The sequence below is a fragment of the Thamnophis sirtalis genome, unplaced genomic scaffold, assembly GCF_051295495.1.
Source record: "Thamnophis sirtalis isolate CommonGarterSnake01/CBP01778 unplaced genomic scaffold, rThaSir2_p1.2 scaffold_14, whole genome shotgun sequence".
Taxonomy (NCBI): domain Eukaryota; kingdom Metazoa; phylum Chordata; class Lepidosauria; order Squamata; family Natricidae; genus Thamnophis; species Thamnophis sirtalis.
In genome coordinates, this window is record NW_028261394.1 from 46496170 (window position 1) to 46511765 (window position 15596).

Sequence of the window (15596 nt, forward strand, 5' to 3'; positions counted from 1 at the left end):
TTTGCGGAAGGCCTGGAGGGTGGTGAGGGTTCGAATCTCCACGGAGAGCTCGTTCCAGAGGGTCGGAGCAGCCACAGAGAAGGCTCTCCTCCGGGTAGTCGCCAGTCGACACTGGCCGGCGGATGGAATTCGGAGGAGGCCTAATCTGCGGGATCTGATCGGTCTATCGGAGGTAATTGGCAGCAGGCGGTCTCTCAAGTACAGAAAATAAGAACAGAAAATAAATAAATATGATTCTAAAAATCACCAAATCTTGGAAGCCCTGTGGGATCAGGTGTCTGGCAATGAGAAGTCAGTCTTTCGGTTTAAGAAGAAACACTTAAGCATAGAAATTCATACAGATTTTTTTTTCTTTCATGCCTTTTTTCCCCTTCCCAGACACTCATCCTTGCAAACCTCTGTCTACAAACTAGGGCAGACTTCAGTTATCACTTAAATTAGACACTCCCCCTGGGGCAGTTATCCTTTGAATGTGGAAATTGAATTTTATTTCTTTCAGATCTATTTCAGGCGCAGTTACCTCCCTCTCCTGGCCTGGAAAAAAATATCCTTTTTTTTTGGCCTGTTAAAAGCAGCAAAAGCAAATGGAGGCTGCAGGACAGAAAGCTTCAAACAACCTGAGGCTGTGGTTTAATAAAAAAAAGTCAAGATTGATTACTTGAGTTGTCGGAAAGATCGGGAAACAGACGCTGTCTCTTTCTGGAATTTGGAAACTACAGTATAATTGCTGTCTTTAAGTTTTGCAGAAGTTTTAGGGTGTATGGTGGGTTGAAGTGGTATATTGGGTTTGTATTTTGGGGGGTATTGTTGACAAGAGGGAGGGCTGTGTTTATTGTTCAATGTTATATGCCCCGGTTATGCACAGTATACATGTGACTGTACGAAATGAAATGAAAATAAAACATATTTACAAACAATATATATCCTCTAGTTACGGTTTGACACAGAGAGCATTTCTTTCCATTTTTTTTCTACAATTAACGATGTACTATATACTTTCTTTATTTCTTAATTGAATTGAATTGAATTTATTATATTTCTATGCCACCCTTTTCCCCTAAGGGGAACTCAGGGCGGCTCACAATCCAAGTCAAGGGGGGGGGGGGGTACAGATAAGGAATAAAAAAGACGAACAGAACAATACACAATTTAAAAGCACCCAACAACCATACCATTCGAGGGGGGGGGGTTGCATAACACTGCCAATCATCGTACAATACCAATCATACTACCATAACCTGGTTTTGTAGTTCACAACCTCGGTATAAACCTTGGCTGTTCTAACCAAGGAGCGCTCGCTCCAATTTAGGTCAAATCAACCCATCCATTTGATGGTTGGCTGCCTTGAGTTTTGAGCTGGGCCGATCCGAACTGTAAAAAATATAAAAATAAAAATAAAACCTGAAAACGAAACTTCGTCTTGTTTGGTTTAACATCGAGACGTAACTAGGGAGCATCCCAAAAAACATCAATGTTGCAATGCAAGCCTTCTGTTTTACGGAACTTGCAATTTACTTGCAAAGTCGGTGGGAGGGAGGGGGAAACATCCGAGGAAGGTGGGAAAGTTTTTCCACTCCTCTCCACCTCCTCTTTGTCAGGGCAGCAAACAGAGGCGGTCCTCGGAGGGGGCTCCCTCTTCCCCCTTCCCAGCCGCCTGAGAGGAATGCTAATAGCGAGGAGGGGGCGCACGGGAAGCCCCTGCCACTCAAACCCTTGCAAGAACCATTGCAATTTTTTCTCTCTCCTTTGCACCGCAGAGGAGCCCGGACAAGTCCCACCTCCCTCGCTGGCCAGCCAAGCCCCTTTTTTTGCTCTCATTGGTCCTCTCCTCTGCCACTCTGGCCTGCCAGTTCCTGGTTGAGAGCCTCGGCTGCCGAAGGAGCGGACGGGAACCAGGGTAGCCCGCGGGGGAAAGCGGTAAGAATAGCTGCAGGAGCAACACCTCCGGCGGGCGGCGAAGTCCAGGGATGCTGGCGCTGAGGCATGATGGGAAACTCCCGCCTGCAGGTTCCTCCTGGATCCCCCCCCCTTGGCTGGGACTCCTGGGGAGGGGGCTTTTCCTGGGGGGGGGGGCGTCACCCAGGCAGCAGAGGCTGAAGTCCAGATCCCCCCCCCACATTTTGTGGAGCCAAACTATGGTTTGTTTGCCTCAGCCTGCAAACCATGGTTTATAGATTCCCATGGGCGGAGAGGCTGTTTTCTGCACAGTGGGGAAGGCACCAGGGCTAGAAAGTGGGAGGTTGGGAGTTCTAGTCCTGCCTTAGGGACAAAGCCTGCTGGATGATCTCGGGCCAGCCGCTCTGCCTTGACCCCTAGGAAGGAGGCAATGGGGTACCAGGCAGAAATAGCAATAGCAATAGCAGTAGACTTATATACCGCTTCATAGGGCTTTCAGCCCTCTCTAAGCGGTTTACAGAGAGTCAGCATATTGCCCCAACAACAATCCGGGTCCTCATTTTACCCACCTCGGAAGGATGGAAGCCTGAGTCAACCCTGAGCTGGTGAGATTTGAACCGCTGAACTGCTGATCTAGCAGTAGCCTGCAGTGCTGCATTTAACCACTGCGCCACCTCGGTGCTGGGTCCAGGCAGGTGTTAAGAGTCGAAGACACATACGCACAACAAAAGCACACACACACACACACATCATGGCACACTAGCTTGTTTAGCAAAGCATGCTTAAATCATGCTTTACCGTGTTTCCCCGAAAATAAGACAGGGCCTTATTTTCTTTTGGCCCGCCCAGAATAACCGCTTGGCCTTATTTCCAGGGAGGTCTTATTATTTTTGAGGTGCAGGAGACGGCCAGCGTGGTCACCTCAAGGCTGCTGCTGTGTTGCAATATTTTCGGGGAGGGCTTATTTTAGCGCATGCGCTCAAAAGCCCGATTGGACTTGAGAGACCGCCGGCTGCCAATTACCTCCAATAGACCGATTAGATCCCACAGATTAGGCCTCCTCTGAATTCCATCCACTGGCCAATGCCGATTGTCGACCACCCGGAGGAGAGCCTTCTCTGTGGCTGCTCCAGCCCTCTGGAACGAGCTCCCCGCGGAGATTCGGACCCTCACCACCCTCCAGGCCTTCTGCAAAGCCCTTAAAACCTGGCTGTTCCGACAGGCCTGGGGCTGATGAGTTCCTTTCCCCGCTCGAATGGTGTGTCTGTTGAGTTGTTTTTAAAATTGTGGTATTGTTTGTCTATGTCTTCCCCCCCCTCCCCCTATTTGTATCCCCTATCCCCCCCTTGACTTGGGTCGTGAGCCACCCTGAATCCCTTCTGGGAAAAGGGCGGCATAGAAATATAATAAATTCAAATTCAAATTATCCAAGGAGGCTCTTATTTTCGGGAAAATAGCAGGGAAGCAAGTTACCATTCAATCATTACTTGATTTCCCTCCAGCGTCCCAAAAACGTTTTCAAATGATTTTTTTTTTTGCATTTTTCTTTTCTCTGCCTACCAAATTTCTCAACCCTTTGGGTTCAGATTTAAGATAACCCTTGGACGGAGAGCATAAATCCCCTGGTTGAGCAGACATTCTCCCCCCCCCTCCCCACGTTCAAAACAAGGTTTGCGGGGTGATTCTCTGTGGATCTACTCAGAAGAAAAGCCACCAGAAGCTCTCACGGGATGATAGCAATAGCAGTTAGCAATAGCAGTTAGACTTATATACCGCTTCACAGGGCTTTCAGCCCTCTCTAAGCGGTTTACAGAGTCAGCATATTGCCCACACAGTCTGGGTCCTCATTTCACATAGATAGATGATAGATAGATAGATAGATAGATAGATAGATAGATAGATAGATAGATAGATAGATAGATAGATGATAGATAGATAGATAGATAGATAGATAGATAGATAGACAGACAGACAGACAGACAGACAGACAGACAGACAGACAGACATAGAGAGAGGGAGAGATAGATATAGAGAGAGGGAGGGAGAGATAGATATAGATAGAATAGATAGATAGATAGATAGATAGATAGATAGATAGAGATAGAATAGATAGACAGACAGACAGACAGATAGATAGCAATAGCAGTTAGACTTATATACCGCTTCACAGGGCTTTCAGCCCTCTCTAAGCAGTTTCCAGAGTCAGCATATCGCCCCCTCAGTCTGGGTCCTCATTTCACCCACCTCGGAAGGATGGAAGGCTGAGTCAACCCTGAGCCGGTGAGATTTGAACCGCTGAACTGCAGATAACAGTCAGCTGAAGTGGCCTGCAGTACTGCACTCTAACCACTGCGCCACCTTGGCTCCCATGATGCCCACGGAACAATATCTAAAACTTGCTTGTTTCTTTTAGTCAAGAATATTTTTGGGGGGGGGTCTCTGCAAGCCTGAGGCTGTTTTCCATTCACTAATTTTGTTTTTACAACCCTCCCCAGAATCGCGAGATGGAGAGTCCCAGGCAAGTCCGATTTTCTCGCCCACCCAAGATCAGCCAATCATCAAAGGTCTGGTTGCTTTTATTTCCTTTCCGCCTTTTTTTGGGGTGTGTGTGTGGTAGTTTCCCAATCTCAAGCGTGTTTTAAGAGGTGTAGTTTAAAATGGTGTAGGGTCTCCTGCTTGGGCGTGGGGTTGGACTAGATGACCTACAAGGTCCCTTCCAACACCTTTCTTTTCTCCGAGTGGTTGTCTCGCACTTCTGTTGTTGGAATATCTGGATATTAGAATATCGGAGTTGGAAGGGACCTTGGAGGTCTTCTAGTCCAACCCTCTGCTCAAGCAAGAGACCTCAAGGAGAGTTCAACCTGGAAATAAGGGAAAACATTTCTGACGGTGAGCGCGATCAACACATGGAACAGAAGTTGTGTTCGGAAGTTGTGGGAGCTTCATCACTTGAGGCTTTCAAGAAGAGACTGGACTGCTCTCTGTCAGAAATGGTGTAGGGTCTCCTGCTTGGGCTGGGGGTTGGACTAGATGACCTACAAGGTCCCTTCCAACTCTGTTAATCTAAATTTCACACAAATGGTTGTCCAAGCCCTCACCACATCTGGAGGCATGTTGTCCCACTGGTTAATCGTTCTTGCTGTCAGGAAATCCCTCCTAAATTCTAGGTTAGTCCTCTCCTTCATTAGTTTCCATCCGCTGACTTCTTTTGACCCACAGTGGAAACGATGAGCGTGACTCACCCCCTCACTTGTAGGACGTATTTCCTGATCCAATTTATCCTCCTTCCAGGTGTACAAATGTGCCGACCACGCCCGCCTCGTCCTTCACAGCCTGAACGAACAGAGACGCCGCAACCTCTTCTGCGATGTGGTTCTAGTGGTGGAGGAGCAGAAAGTCCCCGCTCACCGGAACATCCTAGCGGTCTGCAGTGACTACTTCCACACCATGTTCACCATCGGCATGCGGGAGGCTTATCAGAAAGAAGTGGAGCTCTTCGGCGCCACTTCCCTGGGCCTCAGAGCCATCCTGGACTTCCTCTACGGGGGCGACCTGTTCCTCAACAGCGGGAATATCGATTCCGTCCTGGAAACGGCTCACCTGCTGCAAATCTGGAACGTGGTGGATTTCTGTTGCGAGTATTTGGAAAACGAGGTGGACGAAGAGAACTACTTGTACCTCCAGGAATTGGCTTCCATCTTCAACCTCAAGCGCCTGGACTCCTTCATCGACGCGTTCGTCATGAAGAACTTCGGTGCCCTCTCGCTCACGCCCGACTTCCTGCAAAACCTTCCCGTCGAGAAACTCTGCCACTACCTGGGCAGCACGGGCGTGCAAGAGGAGTGCGAACACGACTTGCTGCAGGCGGCTCTGCGGTGGCTGATGCAGCAGCCCGAGCGGGAAACGGAGGCCTACCGAGTCTTGGAGAACATCCATTTCCCTCTGATCCCAAAGAGCGACCTCCTGCACAGGGTCAAGCCGGCCGTCTGCTCCCTCCTTCCCAAAGAAACCCACTGCGGGGACTTTATCGAAGAGGCGGTCAACTACCACAACCAGCTGGCCGCTCAGCCTGTCCTGCAGAACAACAGGACGGTTCTCCGCAACCAGGAAGAGAAGCTCCTCTTCGTCGGAGGGGAAGTGTCTGAGCATTGCTTGGAGCTGAGTGACGATACCTGCTTCCTGGACCCCAAAACGGGACAGTGGGTGAAGGAGACACCGCTGCCCGCCAGGCGGAGCCACCACTGCGTTGCGGTTCTCGGAGGCTTTATCTTCCTGGCTGGCGGCAGCTTTTCCCGCGACAACGGTGGGGATGCGGCCTCGAATCTTCTCTATAGGTATGATCCTCGGTGTAAACAGTGGATAAAGGTGAGGCTCAAGCTCTGGTAGATATTTCTTTCTTTCTTTCTTTCCGTTTGTTTGGAGATGCAGAAAGTCCTTGACTTACGACCACAAGTGAGCTCAAAATTTCCACGGCGTAAGTGAGTTTTCACTCCAATGACGGCCTTTCTTGCCACGGTTGCTAAGTGAATCACTCCAGTTGTTAAGCTAGTAGCATGGTTGTTAGGTAAATTCCCCATTGACTTCGTTTGTCGGAGAGTCGCCAAAGGGGATCACATGACCCAAGGACACTGCGACCGTCATAAATATGAGTCAGTGACCAAGTTTTGGAATTCTGATCCTGTGACTATGGGGATGCTGCAACGGTCGTCAAAGGTCACTTTTTTCCAGGTGCCGCTGGAACTTTTAATGGTCATTAAACAAATGGTCGTTAAGTCGAAGACTTTCTGTAAAGGGGGACAAGATTTCTGCCATCGCCACTAATAAAAACCGGGGTTCCCTTTTAACTGTGAGGTTGGGTTCCCAGCAAGCTCTGGGCTACGACGCTTGGAATCCTGGGAAAACCCAAGTCAAGGAGAGGCTTTGATGCTTTCAAAGAGGAGCGATTAAAAATACGGCTTGGGTTTCCCAGCGTTCCGAGTTTGTCTGTTTATATGAGCCAAGATGGCGCAGTGGTTAAATGCAGCACTGCATGCTACTGCTAGATCAGCAGTTCAGCGGTTCAAATCCCACCGGCTCAGGGTTGACTCAGCCTTCCATCCTTCCGAGGTGGGTAAAATGAGGACCCAGATTGTTGGGGGCAATATGCTGACTCTCTGTAAACCGCTTAGAGAGGGCTGAAAGCCCTATGAAGCGGTATATAAGTCCACTGCTATTGCTATTGCTATAAAGATTTCTGTGGAACTGGGGAAGTGGTCTTTCTGAAACAGTCTCCTTTAAGAAGCAAAAACGAAGCACAAATATCTGGCTGCAACAACCTATCAGGATCCAAGCAAATAATGTGTGCGTGTGTGTGTGTATGCATGTATAGATGTACGGTGTGTGTATAGGTAAAGGTTCCCCTCTTGACTTCAAGGTGTTGGTATCCATCTTTCTGTTCATCTCTCCCAAATGATCTGCTGTGATACATCCAGAAGAACCTTTCAGTTGCAAATTACTATTATTTATTTTTTACAAATGTTAAAATGAACGTTCATAAAGGTAAAGGTTGCCCTCGCACATATGTGCTAGTCGTTCCCGACTCAAGGGGGGCGGTGCTCATCTCTGTTTCAAAGCCGAAGAGCCAGCGCTGTCCGAAGACGTCTCCGTGGTCATGTGGCCGGCATGACTCAATGCCGAAGGCGCACGGAGGACGCTGTTCCCTTCCCACCAAAGGCGGTTCCTATTTTTCAACTTGCATTTTTTTACGCGCTTGTTTTTAATTGTGGGTTTCTGTGACTGATGATGACCCTTGGCACATATTTTTTTTTTGCTTTTCTCTCCCGTTCTCAGCTCGCCTCGATGAGGCAACAGCGAGTGGACTTTTATCTCGGCGCCATCAGGGACATGCTGGTGGCTGTGGGCGGCAGGAATGAACACGGAGCACTGTCCTCGGTTGAGACCTACAGCCCCGAGAAGGACAGCTGGTCTTACGTCGCCGGCTTGCCCAGGTGTGAAACGCAGATGATGATAGAACAGAATGCTGTTTTGGTCACCGTATTATAAAAAAAAGGGTTCCACCACAAAACCGCGGTCGACTAAAGCGCGCTCGACGAAACCGCGTACCTGACGTCATCACAGCGTGACGAAAAAAGCACGCTGTGAGCAGTAAAGCTAAAATTAACACGTAAACCTAAACCTAACCCCCCCAAACCTAACCCTTAACCTAACGCTAAACCTAACCTTAAACCTAACCCTAACGCTTAACGTAACCCTAAACCTAACCCTTAACCTAACCCTTACCTTTATGTGAATCGGCTTGCTTTAAAAGCGCTTTTTAAAGCGCCCTTTTTTCTCCGCGGTTGTTGTTGTCGCGCTGCTGATGACGTCAGTGACGCGCTTTAATCGGGCGCGCTTTAGTGGACCGCGGTTTTGTCGTGCCACGAAAAAAAGTGGTAGACATTCTGGAAAGAGTCAGCCACTTACCCGGCACGGCACAGGAGTCCTTCCTTGAGCAGGGGGTTGGACTAGAAGACCTCCAGGGTCTCTTCCAAGTCTGCTATTCTGTTAATTTAGGCGACTACAGTTGTGACTCATCTGGAAAGCACCAGATTCGATCGCACAGACTTGGCCTCCTCCGGATTCCATCTGCCAGCCAATGCCGGCTGGCGACCCCCCCCCCCCGGGGAAGAGCCTTCTCTGTTGCAGCTCCGGCCCTCTGCAACGAGCTGCCCGTGGAAATCCGGACCCTTACTATCCTCCCAGCCTTCTGCAAAGCTACTAAGTCCTGGCTGTTCCGGCAGGCTGGGGGCTGTTGAAGTATCCAGCCGCACTTCGATCTGTGAATGTTGTCGTATTTTCAATTGTTGTATTGTCTTGTATTGTCTTCTTTATCCCCTTCCCCGGTTTTATTGTAAGCCGCCCGGAGTCCTTCGGGGAGTGGGCGGCATATAAAACCAATAAATGAAATGAAATGAGATTAAGGAGGCCTCCGGAGAGATGATCAGGGCAAACCTGGTAGCATCAGAAACCTCTTCCGTTTCCTACACACACAATTCTTTCTCTTTTTTCTGCTCTTTTTTAAGTTTTTAATTCTCTGTCCCACCCATCCCTCCTACAAGATGAAGCAACCCACAGGCATATTCTTGCAAAACTGTCTTGAAATTAGGCCAGCGGTTGCCTCCAGCTCTTAAGGTTACCAGTTGCTTACCTTTATATCACAACTGATATATCACCAAAGGCACTTGGGCAACTGAAGGGGCCCCCAAATAATTCCTATGCGAGGCACATATTGGATTGCACGGACTTGAGTACTGAATAAGGGAAGGATCTTTCTTGGTTTTTGGATCCAGAGAACTACCGTAAGGCCAAATTCAAAAATCCCAAGTCCTAGCTTAGCCATAAAAGCCAACTGGGTGACCTTAGGCCAGCCCCCCCTCTCAGCCCAACCTACCTCAGAGGGCTGTTGTTGTTAAAAGTAGGATAAAGTTTGTTAGATATGTTTTGTTCCTTCTCCGGGTGCTGTTGACCGGACAATGCCGGCTGGCGACCCCTCGGGGGAGGGCCTTCTCTGTTGCTGCGCCGGCCCTGTGGAACGATCTACCCGTGGAGATCCAGACCCTTCCCACTCTCTCGGCCTTCCGAAAAACCACTAAAACCTGGCTATTCCGGCAGGCCTGGGGTTACTGACCACGCGAATGAGGTCTGGCCCCACCAAGATTGAGTGTATAGTGCGCAGTGGTTAAATGAAGCACTGCAGGCTACTTCAGCTGACTGCAGTTCTGCAGTTCGGCTGTTCAAATCTCACCGGCTCAAGGTTGACTCAGCCTTCCATCCTTCCGAGGTGGGTAAAATGAGGACCCGGATTGTTGTTGGGAGCAATATGCTGACTCTGTAAACCGCTTAGAGAGGGCTGAAAGCCCTATGAAGCGGTATATAAGTCTAACTGCTATTGCTAACTCAACGCAGCCGCGCACGCTTTGCTAACACCGCAGAGTAAATAGTAAAAGCTCCTCCTGCTAGGATGGGTCGCTTAAAGTCTCGTTTCGTTTTTTTTCTTCCGCTGCAGGTTCACGTACGGCCACGCGGGCGCCGTCCACGAGGAACTCGTCTACATTTCGGGAGGCCACGATTACCAGATCGGCCCCTATCGCAAAAACCTGCTGTGCTATGATTACCGGACGGATGCCTGGGAGGAGAGGAGGCCCATGATCACCGCCCGTGGCTGGCACAGCATGTCTACCTTACATGACGACATTTATTCGATCGGGGGCAGTGACGACCACCTGGAGACCATGACACGCTTCGACATCCTGGAGGTGGAATCCTACAGCCCCAAATGCAATCAGTGGACGAGAGTGGCGCCTCTGCTCCAGGCTAACAGCGAGTCTGGCGTAGCCACCTGGGATGGCAAGATCTACATCCTGGGCGGCTACAGTTGGGAGAACACGGTCTTCTCCAGGGCCCTTCAGGTCTATGACAAAATTACAAAGCAGTGGCAAAAAGGGAGCGACCTTCCGAAAGCCATCGCCGGCGTGTCGGCTTGCGTCTGCGTCTTGAGGCCCAGGTCGCACGACAAAAAGAAAAAGGCCAAGCCGCAATGCCACGAACATCGAGGGAGATGAGGGGGTAGCGCCTGGGTCGAAGCCTGACCTTTTCCCAATACAGGCAGACCCGCAAATTTACAACCACGATTGGAGCCAGAATTCCCATCACTAAACGAGGCGGTTGTGAAGCAGTATTGCACCTGATTTTAACGCCTTTTCTTCCCCGATGGTGGAGCAAAACACCATAGTCGTTAAGTGAATTGCATAGTTGCTAAGTGAATCCAGCTTTTGCTATTGATCTTTGTCAGAAGCTGGTTGAGAAGGTTGCAATATGGTGATAATGTGATTCTCGGATGCTTCAACCTTCCTTGCCAAGTGCCTGAATTTTGATCGCGAGAATGCCCCAAGAGTCGTGTGAGAACTGGTCGGAAGTCACTTTTTTTCAGCACCCATCTGAACGTTGGAATGGTTGCTAAATGCGCCGCCGTAAGTCGAGGACAACCTGTACAGAGAACTGGTTTTGGAAACTTCAGAACTATACCTTCTTGACTTGGGCTAGAGAACTTCCTCCGTTGTCCATCCTTGTTTCTCGGAATGGCGAGCAAACGTTACTCATTTCGGGAGCAACCTAAGCGTTAGGGCACGAAGTCTGTGAGAAGAAATCAGCAGAGCATCTACAAATTGGGGAGATGAATGTCAGGGATCTTCAGAGAAAGCAGGGCACAGGTAGATTGCCTTTTCTTGGAAGGTAGAATTGTGTCAGTAAAAGCCTGTCCGTCAAAGCTCACTTCTTGTATTAAAATCCTACTTTGGGCAAATTGATCAAAACGGAGAAATGAATTTGGATTTTATTCAATTTGTAGGCCGCCCTATTCCCCGAAGGGACTCAGGGCGGCTGAACAAAGCCAAGGGAGGGGAAATTACAAAAAATAAGACAAAGACAATCAGACAATACAAAGAGTTTAAAAGCACAACAGACACAGCAGATTCGAGTGGGGGGGGGGACTCAACCCCAGGCTTGCTGGGACAGCCAGGTCTTCACGGCCGTCCGGAAGGCCTGAAGGGTGGAGAGGGTCCAAATCTCCACGGGGAGCTCATTCCAAAGGGCCGGGGCAGCCACAGAGAAGGCCCTCCTCCGAGTAGTCGCCAGCCGACATTGGCTGGCAGATGGAATACGGAGGAGGCCTAATCTGTGGGATCGAATGGGTCTGTGGGAGGTAATCGGCAAATGAGAATGAGATAGCAATAGCAATCAGCACTTAGACTTATATGTCACTTCCCAGAGCTTTACAGCCCTCTCTAAGCGGTTTACAGCACCAGTATCTTGCCCCAAACAGTCTGGGTCCTCATTTTACCCAACTTAGAAGGATGGAAGGCTAAGTTAACTTTGAGCCTGGTGAGATTCAAATTGCAGACAGCCAGCAGTCAGCTGCAGTAACATTCAACTGTCCTTTACGGTTGAATTGAGATTCGTGAAGCTGCAGTACTTCATATTCTGTTTTCACCAGCTAAGAGGTTCCTGAAACATCTGGTTTATTTTTTACCCTCCCTGTAATGACAGTGCATGTTGTGTTTTGGCCTGAAGAGCGTATCAACACTTAGAGGTAGCTTAAATGATTGGGTGTAAGATTAGCTCTCTTGTTCCAGGCAAAGCACATTTCTCATGAATTTGGAGAAGCCTTTATTTAGTAGAAGATCCTGTTTTGCTAATACTTAGCTGGGCACTTAGAAGCGGTTTTACTTGAAGGGTTAAGGCGCTGAACGATGGGCAGTGAAAACGTGAATCTTGGTCTTGCCTTAGACACAAAAGCCAGTTGGGTGACTTTCGCCACTCCTCCTCTCTCAGCCAAAGGGGGATAAAGGCCACTTTTGAAAATACTGCCAAAAAAAACTGCAGGAACTTGTCAGTGTAGTCTCTAGGAGTAAAAACATTGGGGAAACAACTATCTTCTAGACCTAATTTGTATAGAAACATTCTTCTTTCCTGTAAACGGAGCAGAACATTTTTGCAAGGTTTGCTCAACAAATATTAGCTTGGAACGATGTAATCTCTTTTCCTCCAGGCCTTTTTTTATGTGTTTCATCCCGAATTTGGATTTCAAACAATAAACTTGTTTCCAAAGAAAAGTTGGCTTTGTTCCACATTGATCTGCCAAGGATGCTGCTTTCCATCATCAGCGTCCTGAAAAGGAGGGAGTGAAGAGTTTTGTAAAGTGTAATTTTGTAAAAGTGAGTAAATGCTGTCCAGGCTTCACGTGAAGCGTCCAGCTGGATCACATCCAATGTACCTGTTTTCTTCAGCTGTCCAAAATGGGGTTGCAACATCATTTTTTCCCTGCCCTAGAGAGAAGAGCTGACCAGTTTAAAATATTGCAGGAAAGTAATGCGGTGTGGTAGGAAATTTAAGTAATTCCAAAGCAAATCTCACTCCTTACTAGTACTGATGATACCTAGTTGGGTCATGAGACGTCTGCAAGAAAACAACCAAAGGTTGCATCAAAAGTTGGTTTGAGCAAAAAAACCAAAAGTTGGTTTGAGCAAAAAAAAAAAAAGGCCAGCCTCTCGATTTAGGCGGCGTTTTCCGACAACACCCTTTTCTCTGGTTGTTAAGAACCGCTCCATCCAACACGTGCTCTGGGTAAAGCCCGGCGCCTGCGCAGTGCCGATCAACCTCCCCGTCGCGCAAGAAGCCACACCTCTCTCCACTCCGGAGCAAGCGCAAAAATGTATTCAAATAAGCGCCCATGCGCAGACGGCTCTCTTCCCTCGCGACGGCCGGAATGCGCGTGCGCCCGACATGTCTCCGTCGCCCCTCCCTCGCGCGTGTATGGACACCCGCTCCTCACCACCATGAGGAAAATGCGTGCCAATCGTTTCCCCTCGCATTCATTCGTTCATACGTTCATTTCCCGTAACGAATAAGGTCAACCCCCGCCCCACCTCCAGGGCATCGTGAGATAAGAACTCCCACCACCATGCCCAAGTCGGGGCCCCACAAACCGATCAATGACTGACGGTATAGGAAACGCCCCCCCGGAGGCGAGCCGCGCTTGCGCAAGTCGCCTCAAAGGCTCCCTCCCCCCTCAAACCGGACCACGGTTCGTCGCGCGCCTGCGCAGCCAGCACTTGGCCTCCCTTCCCGGCCTCATCCGTTGGGAAGGCGCATGCGCAGAGGGGCGAGGGAGGGAGTGGCTCACCCGCCAGCCGGCGAGCCCGCCTGTGGGATCGCGAAGCGCGTGCCGCGAAGCGCGCGGGCCTCTAGTGCGCAGGCGCCGCGGCCGCCCCTCCCCTGCCCGCCCGTCCGCCGTGTGTGGTGGCGGCCGTGCGCCTTTGCCAGCAGCGAGCGAGCGAGCGAGAAGATGGCGGCGGCGGCGCCCGCCGCGTGAGGCGCTGAGGGAGACGGCTGAGCCCCGCCGCCGCGGCCGCCTTCTCCCTCAGCGAGGGGCCCGGGCGCCATGGCGGTCCACGGCGCTCAGGTAAAACCGCCGAGGGCCCTCCCTGCCCGGGGCGGGAACACGCTGACTGGGCCGGGCCTGACTCCGAGGCTGCAGCCCCGCGGAGCCTTTCCGACGCTCTCGGACGGGGAAAAGGGAGCCGGGGCTGATGGGTTATGTGGTACTGGGGAGGGGAGGGCGGAAGGCGCGCGCGGGCCTCCCCTTCCCCCCGCGGGGCCCTTCAGTGGGGCGGCCGTTCGCTGCACCAGGGCCGGGGCAAGGCGGGCCTGGTGGCCGCATGGCGGTCGTGGGGGAGGGAGAGGGCTTCCCTCTGCCAAGAGAGGACGGAGACGGCGGGCGGAGGCCCCGCTGAAGGCTCAGGCGCCGACCGCGTGGAGGGGCGGCCTGTCTCGGCTCGGCCTGGCTTCTTCTCTCCGCCGCTTCCCACCTCTTTCGCCCCGGGGCGTTTGGGACAGGGCCAGGAGCGCCTTCCTTCGGGTGCGGGTTGGGGGGTTTGAGGGAGATTTTCTTCTCCAGGGAATGGGTGGGCTGCCCTTTGTCTTTACTGGGGAGTGGGCTTATTTGCCAGCTGGAAGGAAAAGGAGGCCTCGTTCTCCTTGTGGTTTGGTTGCCTTTGCTTAGGCTGGCCTGTGTTGGGTTGAAAGTCCAGGTAAGGGGGAGGTTTGGATTGGAATTGCGGGGGGGGGGGCAGGTAGATTGTGTGTTTGTGTATACACACGTGCACATACACATTAATTCAGTGTTCACCTATACACACACATGCATATGTAGATGTGTGAGTACGTATGTCTGGGTGTGCGTGCACGCACACACTAATCCAGTACTCACCTATACATATACATGCATACATATATTTGTTATGTATACACACAACCACACTCAACTCTAATCCAAGACTTGCCTATATGCATGCATACATGTATGAGTTATATGTATGTATGTATATGTATATGTGTTTTATTTGTGCTGATAAATAAACAAAGGGAGACTAGTACAGATCTACTTCAAGCCATTTAGCTCTCATCAGCTAGCCATAGCCTTACTGGGATTCGAACCTGTGCTGTATTGCATCTTAGGCAAACGTCTTAGCCATTATGCCACACACAACCACACTCAACTCTAATCCAAGACTTGCCTATATGCATGCATAGATGTATGTGTTGTATGTATGTATGTATATATATATGTATATATATATATACACACACACACACTAATCCAATACTTGCCTATCTGAACACATGTGTGCTATATTATGTATACATATAACCATGTTCAATTCTAACCAATACTTGCCTATGTGCACCCATTCATGCATACATATATGTATGATTTATACATATATTATACAACTCTTAATTCGTTACTCTCCTATAGGCACACACACACATGCATGCATACATACAGGAAAAAGGTGATGAATAGCTTTGGTTTTGGGAGGAGAGCTGGTAATGAATTTACGTGTTTTTGTAGCAGTGGATTAAGGGCAAAGAGGAGAATAATAACTTTTGGGTATGAATAGAGGTAAGACAGATTTTTGGCACCTTCCCTTTTTATTGAGCAGAACTTTTTAGCATTTGCTGACAGCAATATTGGGAGGGGGGAAGATTTCCTTTTGCTGGCTCTTGGATACTTGTTTTCTCTGCTCACAGTTGTAGGTTTTCAAACACGCTGTTAGGAATGCAGCCCGGAAAAGTTACTGGAATGCTGTATTTTAAAGTGA

General features: G+C 49.8%; 2 protein-coding genes across 5 annotated transcripts in view; both read left to right on the plus strand.

Annotated features, from left to right (window-relative positions):
* Window positions 1-1855: 1855 nt before the first annotated feature.
* Window positions 1856-12897, plus strand: KLHL36 (kelch like family member 36). Its single transcript, XM_087728747.1, has 5 exons — window positions 1856-1917; window positions 4392-4460; window positions 5188-6261; window positions 7726-7883; window positions 9941-12897. The coding sequence occupies exons 2-5, from the start codon at window positions 4401-4403 to the stop codon at window positions 10494-10496; spliced, it is 1848 nt and encodes a 615-aa protein (XP_087584873.1). The 5' UTR covers window positions 1856-1917; window positions 4392-4400; the 3' UTR covers window positions 10497-12897.
* Window positions 12898-13704: 807 nt separating this feature from the next.
* Window positions 13705-15596, plus strand: part of USP10 (ubiquitin specific peptidase 10) — a 28660-nt gene continuing 26768 nt past the window's right edge. For all 4 annotated transcript variants that reach the window (XM_014074162.2, XM_014074158.2, XM_014074160.2 and 1 more), the window contains exon 1: window positions 13705-13894. In XM_014074162.2, the coding sequence (XP_013929637.2) occupies window positions 13874-13894 (21 nt within the window). In that variant the 5' untranslated portion in view covers window positions 13705-13873. The remainder of the gene's footprint in view (window positions 13895-15596) is intronic.